Source organism: Otolemur garnettii, unplaced genomic scaffold, assembly GCF_000181295.1.
Source record: "Otolemur garnettii isolate 467f Iridium unplaced genomic scaffold, OtoGar3 scaffold00010, whole genome shotgun sequence".
Lineage (NCBI taxonomy): Eukaryota > Metazoa > Chordata > Mammalia > Primates > Galagidae > Otolemur > Otolemur garnettii.
The window spans coordinates 28478856-28491577 of NW_003852405.1; the positions used below are offsets into that span (position 1 = coordinate 28478856).

At 41.6% G+C, this 12722-nt stretch overlaps 1 protein-coding gene across 1 annotated transcript in view; it reads right to left on the bottom strand.

Annotated features, from left to right (window-relative positions):
- Positions 1–2392: 2392 nt before the first annotated feature.
- LOC100957808 (PDZ domain-containing protein GIPC2-like) overlaps positions 2393–12722 on the bottom strand; it is a 45141-nt gene continuing 34811 nt past the window's right edge. Inside the window, exons 4-6 of the mRNA XM_003784301.2 lie at positions 10234–10352; positions 6717–6798; positions 2393–2674 (exon numbers count right to left, since the gene is read on the bottom strand). Of these exons, the coding sequence (XP_003784349.1) occupies positions 2517–2674; positions 6717–6798; positions 10234–10352 (359 nt within the window). The 3' untranslated portion in view covers positions 2393–2516. The remainder of the gene's footprint in view (positions 2675–6716; positions 6799–10233; positions 10353–12722) is intronic.

Genomic DNA, 12722 nt, shown 5'->3' on the forward strand with positions numbered 1-12722 from the left:
GACATTTCAAGGAAAAACCTATTGCACCCAGGCCCTGCTGAAGCCCTTGGTAGTGACAGTGGCCCACTGAATGCATGGATTTTGGTACCTTATACACAAAAACAAATTGTGAAGATATCATTCCATAAATCAGTAAGTCACCACCACATTTCAGTCTTCATGCACACCCAGAAAAGATGAAACTGACATCCATCAATAATAAATGATATAAATGATGTCTCACTTCAAATCTAATGTCCAGTACCAAGAAAATTATTTTGTTGTTGTTTAAACTGTTTCTATGGACCTTCCAAGTCATCCAATAACTTTTCTGTCCCTAAAATATCATCCCCTTTTTATGTCTTTCTAAGAGAGCTGGTACTGAGAATAAGTATTTTGAAACCTCCAAAAGAAATCCACTAAACCAGCACCAACAAATTCCAACCTGAGCTGGATTCCATGCTCAAATGAGGAGCAAGACCAGTGGGACAATCTGTATTCTACAGGCTACTTTCGTTACACATGAAGGACTAAAACAGCTTCTGTGCAGATTTCAGATTAATCAGACAAAGAATATTAGCTTTGTGGCATTAAATTTAAGCAAAAGGGGAGTGGGTGGCAGTAAAATTAAACTTTTCCCAGAAAACAACAGTTACCTAAACCATAACCCAGCATGAAGGGGAACTGCTTCTGATTTCCTAGAATATGTCCCCTGACAGGTGATTCTAATTGCCACGGCAGCACACAGCATTTTTCATCTAACCCTGAGAAGAAGGTGTGTTCACACCACATTCTGCCTTATTTAATGATCTCTGTTAAAACCTTTCATTTCCATTTCTCTTACATCTGTAAAACGTCACAGAAGAGTGATGACACAGTCATTTACCCCCACTTTTCTCAGTCACGTAAGGTTCAGGGGGAATGTACTAGAACTCTAAAATCATAGGCTAATACATTCTCTCAGTTCTCCCCTGTGCCTTTATTCCCAGCAGGAGGTGATCTGCTCCTGATGGTGTCTCCTCTAAAGATTGGGGGGCAGAAAAAGGCTGCTGCTTAGCCCCCAAAAACTTTTCTCAAACACAGTTATTTTGAGTGGATATCTTTCAAAAGAAAAATTCTATAAAGAACATAAAACATCCCCTGGAGTGTTTATAAAAGGTAAGACAAAAGCAGCTATGAGTGAGAAAGGAAATAATCTTTTAGGAACCCACCCTAAAAAAAACATCAAATGTGGAAGTGTCTTGGATTGTGTATGAAAACACCACACTGTACCCCCAAAGTGCATCAATGTACACAGTTACCATTCAATAAAAAAAAAAAAAAGAAATATTCAATTTTCAAGTATTCAATATATTGTTAACTATAACCACTGTGGTGTATAATAAACCTCTTGAATGTTTTCTTCCTGTCCAAAAAAAAAAAAAAAAACATCAAATGCAAGTGGTTCTACCCGATCTGCCTCTTTTTCAGCCTTATCTCACTCAGTCTCACACACACACACACACACACACACACCCCTCAGTCGATTTCAAACACAAGGTTTTGTTTGTTTGTTTGTTTGCTTTTGTAGAGACAGAGTCTCACTTTGTCGTCCTCAGTAGAGCGCCATGGCGTCACACAGCTCCAACTCCTGGGCTTAGGCGATTCTCACGTCTCAGCCTCCTGAGTAGCTAGGACTACAGGTGCCTGCCATAACGCCCAGCTATTTTTTGTTGCACTTTGGTAGGGGCCGGGTTTGAACCTTCCACCCTCATTATACGGGGCCGGCGCCCTACCCACTGAGCCACAGATGCCACCCTCAACCACAAGTTTGAAGAGCAATCACAAAGAAGCAAAGAAAATCACTCAATCTTTATTTTACAAAGAGAGAACATGGGCCACAGAAATCAACAGACAGTAAGAATCTTCCTCTCCTTACTCAGGGGATAGAAACAAGGCTTCTGGACCTGTGGGAGGCACAGCTCACCCTTTGTCTCCTGAACATGTCCTGTTCAAACCAGTAAAACAATGAAGATGCCATGAAGTGAATCACCATTCCAATTCTAATACTCATTACACGGAGATTTTGCAAAAGAACTACTCATATGTGGAAAACAAAACATGGGAGTTAGTGGGGAACAAAGTCATCACTAGACATACTTCTTAAAACTTCTAAAAATCTTCTGAATGAATATTAAAATTGCTCATATTTTAGGTAATTTATTTTAAGAATACCACTTTGATCAAGTAAATGAGGTAAAAGCTATGTTGATTGGTTTGATGTAATCACATCAGATTGTATTTAAAAAATTAACACATTGTACCCCACATACACATAAATGTATTCATGATCTATGTGTATTTGACTTAATTAAAAAATGAAAATAAAAAAATGAATACTACTTAAGAACTCCATTAAAAAGTACCCAGAAAAAATTACATTTCAAACAATGAATTCCATACACATATAATTAAATCAGAGTTTAATTGTACTAATTATTGCATCCAAAAGTAGATCTCATGGGGCTTTTTAAAAATAAAAAGAATGGTTCATTTCTTTAGAGAGGGCCATTTATCCTTCTGGCATCACGAATGGCTTTCCAAACATCAGGGACAACTTCTTCTGGGAATATAAAGTCTTCAAGAACTTCTTTGAGTGCCTTAACAAGTTCCTCTGAAGTATCTTTGTCCTTTCCAGCTTCAAATATTTCAGTAGCTGTCAAAAATAATTTTAGAAAAATAATGGTGAATGGAGATGGCATCAGAGGACTGAGAAAATGGCCCCAGGAAAATTCCTTTCCAAAGGTAACATGCATGGGTAGCATATATTTCCAGCACAAATTAAAAGAGTAAGACACCCCCTCACCTATCAGGGTAGCAGAGATATTTTTCAACAATCTGTCCATTGCACTCAGGATTGCAGCTGCCACCCCTGCCCTCTACTCAACCTTGGAGCCCTTCAGTTGAGAGACTCTGGAGTCCCGTGGGTGAAAGAAAACCTTGTGGCTGATGCCACAAACAGACGACTGCCCCCACCTCTCTGTAGTCACTAGTCTACCCTCCACCAGATCCCCCCCCAAAATGATGGAACCTCGCGTGGTCCATAAACACTGGGGAAAGTCAAGTCTACAACTCTGGTCCCAGAGCCAGGATATAAAAGGAGGATGTAAAGTGTAAGCTCTGCTACAGCAGGACGCAAGTTCAAAATTTTGCTTATCCTTCCATTTTCATTACTTATTTTTATTTTTATTTTGTGACAGTCTCACTTTGTCACCCTGGGTAGAGTACGTGGGAGGCTTAGACAAGAGGATCACTTAACCCCAAGAGTTTGAGGTTGCTGTGAACTATGACACCATGGCACTCAACCCAGGATGACAAAGTAAGACCCTGTCTCAAGAAAAAAAAAATAAATAATGAAGCAAAGAAAACTACAGAACTACAAAACACTGAAAACACTGACTAGAAAAAAAAATTATTGATGATATAAACATCACATGAGAAACATGCCATGCTCATGGACTGGATCAATATCATTAAATGACCACACTATTCAAAGTAATCTACAGATTCAATGTAATTCGTATCAAAATACCAATTACTTTTCACAGAATTAGAAAAAGCAAATTGTAAAGTTCATATGGAACCAAAATATAGCACAAATAGCCAAAGGAATCCTACATGAAGAGAACAAAGCTGGAGGCATCACATTACCCAACTTCAAACTATACTACAAGGCAATAGTAACCAAAACAGCAAGGTACTGGTGTAACAATGGAAATAGGTATATGTATCAATGCAACAGAATGGAGAGCCCAAAAATGAAGCCACTGACCGACAGCCAACTGATCTTCAACAAAAACAAACCGGGGAAAGGACACTCTATTCCATAAATGGTGCTGGGAAACCAGATAGCCATCTGCAGAAGAATGAAACTGGACTCCTATCTCTGACCATATACAAAAATTAACTAAAGATAGATTAAAGACTTAAACGTGGCCAGGCACTATGTCTCACACCTGTAATCCCAGTAACTGTGGAGGCTGGGGCATGAGGATTGCTTCAGGACAGGAGCTCAAGACTATCCTGGGCCACATAGCAAGACCCCATCTCTAATAAAATATTTAAATATTAGCCTGGTATGGTAGTATGTGCCTTTATTCCCCACTCGTCAGGAGGCTGAGGCAGAAGGATCACTTTGCAGTGAGCTATGATCACACCACTTCACTCAGGCCTAGGTGAAAGAGTGAGACCCTATCTCTACAAAAAAGTGGAAAATTGGAGGGATACGGGGGGAAAATACATGTAAGACCTAAAATTATTAAAATGCTAGACAAGCTGGTGGGACTACAAACTAATACAACTCTTTTGGAAGGAAATATGGAGAATCCTCAAAGAACTCAAATTAGACCTCCCATTTGATCCTGCAATCCCATTACTAGGCATCTACCCAGAAGAAAAAAAAATCACTTTATCATAATCACATTTGCACTAGACTGTTTACTGCAGCTCAATTTACAGTTGCCAAATTGTGGAAACAACCTAAATTCCCACCAACCCAGGAATGGATTAATAAGCTGTGATATATATATACCATGGATTACTATTCAGCCACTAAAGGAGATGGACACTTTACATCTTTTGTATTAACCTGGGTGGAGGTGGAACACATTCTTCTTAGTAAATCATCACAAGAATGGAGAAGCAAGAATCCAGTGTACTCACTTATAAAATGAAAGCAGTAGATGAGCTAATACAAGGGGTGGGGTAGGAGAATGCGGGAGTGGGGAGAGGGGAGGTGGGAGGGGATGGAGGTCACAGTATATGGCACATCTCTTGAGGGTGGGACTCAATTATAAGAGGGGCATTATCTAACAAATGCATTCAGTATAACCTAATTCTTTGTACCCTCAATGAATCCCAAACAAGAAAAATAAATAAAAATAAAATAAAATTCTAGAAGAAAATGTAGAAAAAAAATATTGACCTAGGCAAAGGCTTCATAATTAAGATTTGACTTAAAAGCAAGTTAAACAAAACTAAAAAATGGAGGCTCTGCACCCATAGCACAGTGGTTACAGTGCTGGCCACATACACCAAGGCTAGGGGGTTCAAACCCAGCCCAGGCCAGCTAGACAACACTGACAACTGCAACAAAAAAATAGCCAAGTGTTCTGGCAGGTGCCTATAGTCCCAGATACTTGGGAGGCTGAGGCAAGAGAATCGCTTAAGCCCAAGAGTTTAAGGTTGCTGTGAGCTGTAATACCACAGCATTGTACCGAGGACAACATAGTGACACTCTGTCTCAAAAAAAAAACACACAAGGAAAGTGGAAGATATGTGTAAATAGAAAAGAGAAGGATGACTCAGTTTCTCATGTTCTATCTAGTGGCGGGGAAACAGAACAGTCAAGTCCTTGACTTTAAAAAATATATTAAGTACCAGATTCAAACACACACCCACACATGGATGCAGCCACAAACCCCTCCCCAGGATGCACGTTTACCCTTTCCCCACCCAGCACCCCACTGCCCTTCTTAAGGGAATGTGTGTCTTGCGTCTGCGTGGGAAGGGCCAGGCCTTCCTCACCCTTGACCCTTGTATTTCAGGCTTACTCTCAGGCACAGAGGAAAGGTGTTTGACCCAGACCCAACCATCCTCCTGGCCTCAGTGGTTGGCTCACTTCAGACAACCAGAAAACTCAGACCCAATACTGGGCATTTGATGTGAATGACTTGAAAGAGGCCCCCCTCTCTCTCCCAGAATGCGTGAAGCCAAGAGGACGCAGAGGTGGAGCCATGGCAGTAATCCCGGCTCTGTGAGAGAGAGCACAGTGACCAAGGGGGCCAGGAGGGCCTAAAATGAAGCCAGAATTGAGAGAAGAGAGACCACAACTGCTGACAGCATGAGAGCTCTGGATCCAGCCACTGTCTACACCAGGATCTATCCCAGGACTTTTCAGTAAAAGAACCAATACTTTTCTCCTTTTTCCTTGAACCTGTTGGAATTAAGGGGGTTTTTTTCATTTTCATTTTTGTTATTGTCATTTGAACCAACAGAATATTCACAGATAAACCATGACCCTGGCATCCTAATGATGACATAATACACAGAAATTCACTTGCTTAAATGCCCCTCATCAGTCATATGCCAAGTGCGTCCTTTTTACTCATATTTCTGATTCATTGTCTAAAAGGGGTTCAGCAGCCCTGTTAAATGGCACATGGTTTTAATATCATAAGAAATACACAACTTAGTAAGTATAAATTGGACATATCAAATAATAATAATGCTTTCATTTATCATTTTATCATTTTATCATTTATAAAATTATTAAATCATTTTATCATTTATAAAATTATTTTCACATATATATTTTTTAAATCCATAAAACAAGACTGAAAGAGATATCTTATTCACAGTTTGCAATTCTGATTCTAGAATTGCAAATAAAAGCCAATTAAGATCTTTAAACTACATTTCTTTTAATCATGTAGATCAAGAACTAACCAAATAAAAATAAGAATGAACCAAAATTTGCTAAAGTTGAGTTGGAGCTAAGACCTCATAGCTAGTGAGTGATAAGGGCCGGGTCTCTTTTATTCTTCATCATCTTCACATTCATTATTCTTTCATTACTCCACAAATAGTTTTTGTCTTGAAAAGCATAGAATTGCTTTTAAGTGAAAACAAGTCATAAGTAATCATTAAATTCCATCAAAGTAAGAGATTTAAGACTTTTCAAAATAGTATAATCTTACCTAAGTCAGCATCTTGAATTCCCATGTACAATTCAAGAAGGTCATCAATCCTTTCAATTGCCTTTGCTTCGGCTCCAGAAGGCTTTATCAAAGAAGAAAGAAACAGCATATTATGTTTTTATATTGACATCTCTGATTGTTGGGGCGTTCAGAGGGGGAAGCCTGATGGGCAGCGAGTTCAGCTCAGCTGTGTCCTTCACCAAATTTTAGTGGAAATAGATCTTCTAGAATGTGCTCTGTAACTAAATACAAAACAATACAGTAAATACTTATATTTAGTATCAGTGTTAAGTATTATGGACTCAAACAGAAAAGCCAGGAACACGGTCCTCAAGGAGCCAACAATCTGGAAGTGAAGACAGACATGAAAATAAATAATCATGTAGCAATTGTGAAAGGACAAAAGGTCCAGAAGCATCACAGGCAGGAAGCAAGTTCATATCTCTAGTTGTCAGGAAGATTTCAGAGAGAAGGGGACTTAGCAACTGGGTTTTCAAAGATGAACAGGAGCTAAGCTGGAGAGGGCACTTCAGTAGGAGGCAATAGGGAGGCAAAGTCTATGTGAGGTCCCAGAGTCTGAGAGAAGGGGACACATGTCAGAGGGACTGTGAGAAGGGCCAGGTGGCTGGAGGACACAGTGACAAATGTGACTGCATCTGAAGGGGCCCTTTGTGCCGTGAAGAGGACTGTGGTCTTTACTATGCAGCCTAGTATGTCCAAACTTTGAATGGCTTCCCTAATATTTAAACGTTTTAGAACATAATCCTAATTCTTTGTTTTAGTTAATTGTATTATCTTCTTTATAAATTATACACATGTATCACCATACTGACATATTGTATACATTATTGTTTTAAAAAAGAAAACTTAAAAAGGAAATTTTAGGAGGATAAATAATTTTTTTTTTTTGGTAGAGCTTGGGGTCACACAGCCAGGCCTGGGGGCTCACACCAGGGAGCACTCTGGGAGGCCGAGATGGGTGGATTGCTTGAGCTCACGAGTTCGAGACCAGCCTGAGCAAAAGTGAGACCCTGTATCTACTAAAAATAGAAAAACTGAGGCAAGAGGATCTCTTGAGCCCAAGAGTTGAAGGTTGCTGTGAGCTATGACACCAAGGCACTCTACCCAAGGTAACAGCTTGAGACTCTGTCTCAAAAAAAAAAAAAGTAGAGAGAGAGAGAGATTGGGGTCACACTATGTTGCCCCAGACTAGTCTCAAATTCCCACCCTTAAGAAACCCTCCACCTCAGCCTCTTAAAGAGCTGAGTTTACAGGTGTGAGCTACCATACCCGGCCTGAAATAGTATTTTTTAAATACTTTTTGTGTCATGTATTAATGGCACAAAAAAAAAATTTTTTTTTTTTTTGAGACAAAGTCTCACTCTGTTTCCCAGACTAGAGTGCTGTGGCTTCACAGTTCACAGTAACCTAGCAAACCTCAAACTCCTGGGCTAAAGCAATCCTCTTGCCTCAGCTTGTCGAGTAGTGGGACTACATGCCTGCACCACCACACCTAGGTGATTTTTCTATTTTTAGTAGAGCCAGAATCTCACTCTTGCTCAGGCTGGTCTCTAGCTCCTGAGCTCAGCAATCCACCTGCCCCAGCCTCCTTGCTAGGATTTCAGGCATGTACCACTGCGCATGGCCAGTGGCAGCAAAACATGTTTGTTCTTCCTAAAACTATTATTGAAAGTTTTGGTCAAAAACATGATTACCTAAGTTTTACTATTCTTTTAAAATTTTGGTTTGGTATTTGGTAAATTCTGGTTCTGAAGTTCAGTTTATTTCAAAACTTGGTTTTATATGACTTCGTAGCTAAAAAGGAATTGCCCAAAGATGTTAAACATTCAACTATTCAAAATGTAGAATTCATGATTAATTCGATTATAAGAATTTCACATTCTATTAATACTGTTATGAGTGTATGTTGCTTTGTAGTCTCAAAATTTATTAAAATCAAGCATTTTATAGCAAATAATACGTATTTTCTTGAGGATATTAGTACGGCTTTCTCACATTTTTATTTATACTAACCCAGCCTTAAAAACAGTAACAGAGGCAACAGACTGCTCTGGCCTTCATTACGGTTATTTTGAACTGTCCATGCAGAGCAGCAGGCTGTGAAGGAACGTAGGTATTAACCTCTGTATCTGTCCAGCCATACTGTAAGTGCTGCCATGAGTGTCAGTGTCCTCACACACAAATGGCCACCAGTATTTCAGTGCTCAGATAGCTGCCAGAATGACAGAGTGAGACTCTATCTCAAAAAAAAAAAAAAAGAACACACAGTCAGTCCATCATTAAACCTTTGCTTTTCTCAGGCTAAAGTGAATCCTTCATCCATTGATTAATTAAGCTATGATCTGAGTTCCTTTAACATATCAGGTCCTACTGTAGGGGCTGGGGATACAGCAGTGAGCAGGACCTGTGAGCAAAGGGGCAGGAGACAGAAGCAAAGCTAAACCAATAAGGATCTCAGAGTCCTGTGGTGTTTAGTGCTTTGAAGAAAACAAAGATCACAGGAGAGCAGGCAGTGGGAGGGACAGAGGAATCACTGCTCACACAGGACACTCAGAAAAGGCCTGGGAGGCAGGTGACTCGTGGGCAGAAACCTGACAAAGGCCACGGAGCAGCCCACACAGAGGAGTGAGGGAAGCACTCAGGTTGAGAAGACAGCCGGGGCAGAGACCCTGGGTGGGGATATGACTGCAGCAGCTGGGGACAGTGAGGAGACCAGAGCAGGGGAAGCCAGGCCAGAGGGCTGGGAAGTGAGACCAGAGAAGAAATGAGGGGTCAGATCATGTTGGTCACTCTGCGGACTTCAGCTTTTATTCTGAAAGACAGAGGAAGCCACCCAGGGCTGTGACCAGGAAAGTGACATAATCTCCCCTGTATTGTGAAAGGAGGATTCTGGCTGCTGCTGAGCACGGGTGGAAAAAGGGCAAGGAGGAGCCCCAGGAGACCAAACAGGAGGTCACTGCCATGTCCAGGGGAGACGACGGTGCCTGGGCACGTGGTGGGGCAGAGGGGGTGAGTGTCGTTGGATTCTGGCCTCTTTTCAGGGAGATCGCCCGGGATCTGCTGATGGAGGGTGTGGGCAAGAAAGACCAAAGACATGTGCAGAAAGTTTCACCTGAGAAGAGCGTTCACACATGGAGTCTCTCATTCTCAAACGCTCCTTAAGTATCTCTACTCATACATGTGGCTCTGAGCCAATTTCTTCTCAGCTTTGTACACAATCCAGATGGCTACAGGTTCTAGAAAAGCCATCTGCAGGCAGCTGAGAATTTCTGTAGGTCACGGTCTCTTCTCCCACACTTAGTTCCTATGTTTCCTCCTCAAACACCTTCAGTAATTTCCATATGGTTTAGATAAACAATGAACTATAAGTCCATGTTTTGATTAGAATGAATGGCATTTTATTTAACATTGTGATTTTACCTTTATTTCCACCTCTAGTAAACAAAAATATCTAAACATTTCCAAGCAGAACAGGAAGTAAATGAACGTAACATACCATTTCTTCTATGATGGCAGTTCCTTTTGACCTGAGGCGAAGAGATTTCCTAGGAAGGTTTTCTCCTTCTGGCAACTGTTCTGCTAATGACTTTCCAGCTTTTGACCTCGGCTGTATTTCTATAAACACACAAGGAGTGGGGAAAGGTACATATATTCAGGAAGAAGCCAAACAGATGCTGTGAAAGCTCACTTGGTTCTTATCACAAAAGTAGAGATCATTAGTGTAGAGATTTGATAAAACATTTGCCTCCTTATAGAATTTCCCAAAATAAAATAAATCCACCCACATCCATTATTCTCACGTGGGAGTCTGTACGAGACAGTTCCGACGACAAACAGGAAAGGGGATAAGCGAAAGGTGCACTTGGGAAAGACTGAAAGTTACAAGGAAGAAAAATGGAACCATGGGCCATATTAGAAGGGTAAAGAAGGGTGAGTGACAACAAAGCAGCAGATCTGAGCACTCTGGGAGGCCACGGCGGGTGGATAGCTTGAGGTCACAAGTTCGAGACCAGCCTAAGCAAAAGCTAGACCCCCAACTCTAGTAAAAATAGAAAAACTGAGGCAAGAGGACGGCTTGAGCCCAAGAGGTGGAGGGTGCTGTGAGCTATGACACCACGGCACTCTATCCAGGGCAATAGCTTGAGACTCTGTCTCGAAAGAAAGCAGCAGTTTTCTTGCAGCTGACCTTCTCAAGGTCACAAAAAAGGGAAAGAATCATGTCTTAAGGGAAGAGAGAGACAGAGGCGCTATTATTTAAGGACCTACCCTCTGCTTGATGCTTTATGTACAAACTCCCATTTAATACATAGCAACCTGCAAGGCATGTTTTGCAAATAAGGGGCTTGAACTCAGTAAGAAGTGAGGCTGGGACTTAAAATCAGGTCTTGTGGATACAGACCACATTCCAACTTCTATATGTTTTCCTTAACAACACTCCACCCCACACCTCTTGGAAGCACAATTGATAAAACCAGAGGGGACCTACTAAGAGAAACAGAGTCCTAAAGGAAAAGAGGCTGGAAGCAGGTTCCAAGGAAGAATCCCCCGCCGACAGCAAGGACATAAACAGGGGGCAAGGGTCCACAAGAAGCCACTGCTTCCCTTATGCTTCTTTTCTTTTCTGTTGTGTTTTATTTTGTTTTTTTATTTCTAACCAAGAATCACCTCCCCCCACCCCAACCAAGCAGTCACACGGGGAAGGAAAAGGAAGGGTGGGGACTGAGGATGGGGGAAGGGGTGTGCCCTATCTAGGCCCCTCCCACAAGTTCACTGCCCTGTGGGAATGCAGGCTCTGCACAGCCAGATCCACTTTATGCAAAGAAACTGGATATTCAGAGTTTGAATCTCTTGATTTTTTAAGTTTTTTAAACTTAGGCAACTAAGTGAAACTTAAAAACAACATATTGGCAAAAAAAAAGAGATCTGTGGGTCAGATTCCACCAATTACAACCCCTAGAAACATCCCCAGTGCTCTGATCTGAGGACTGTTTATAGTGGCTCAGGCGGGGTGGGGAGTTGCAGGTGGGGAGGGGGGGCTGCACCAAAGAATTGGAGACAGCTGAGCTCAGGGAGAAGGCCCAGGGCAGGCCGGCAACCAGGAGGGAGGATGGGTCTATGCAGATCTCCCAACACACCACGTGGAGTGGCACACGGGAAAGCATTTACTCACTTAGCACCTGGGGTAATTCTCATCTTCAGCCAAGCACTGTTTTGCTGTTGGGAATCTATGCCAAAGTAATCAAGGATTTTGCTTATTAATTTTAATCTACACTTCAGGAACAAAGAATTGCCAAAACATTAAGTTTTCCTCTAAAAATGAAATTATTAAAAATTATTCTGCAGTGAGTACACCAGCTACCCCTAAGCTAAAACCTATAAACGGTGGCCGAGGAACTGTGGGAACACCCAAGTGCTTATCCTGGTGACCAAATAGATTCTCAGGACACCAGTCTCAGAGACACCAGCAGCCTTGCCAGTTACATCGTGTCCTATCTGAAGGAAGAAAGGATTCTCATGTGCTCACCAAAGAGTTTCAAAAAGAGCCCAAAGAAAAAGTTAAGTCTTTCTGTCATCAGCACCGCCTGGGATTCTGTACTGCCCAGCAACCTGCGTGCTGCCAGCCCAGAGTCATGTATGTCCCTGAAGTGGTGAAACAGCCTCAGCTCAGTACTAACCTGAAGATAAGCAGCCCCCTCATACACACAGCCGTCCCACTGAGAGCTCACCAAGCAACCTTCTGTACAATTTGTCTTCCCACATAAATTTCCTTTGTTGTTGTTGTTGGTGGTGGTGGTTTGGTTTGGTTTGGTTTGGTTTTTTGAAACAGTCTCATACTCTGTTGCCCTGGGTAGAGTGCCGTGGTGTCATAGCTCATGGTAACCTCAAACTTTTGAGCTTGAGCAATCTTCTTGCCTCAGCCTCCTGAGTAGCTAGGAGACTATAGGCACATGCCACTATGCCCAGCTAGCTTTTATATTTTTAGTA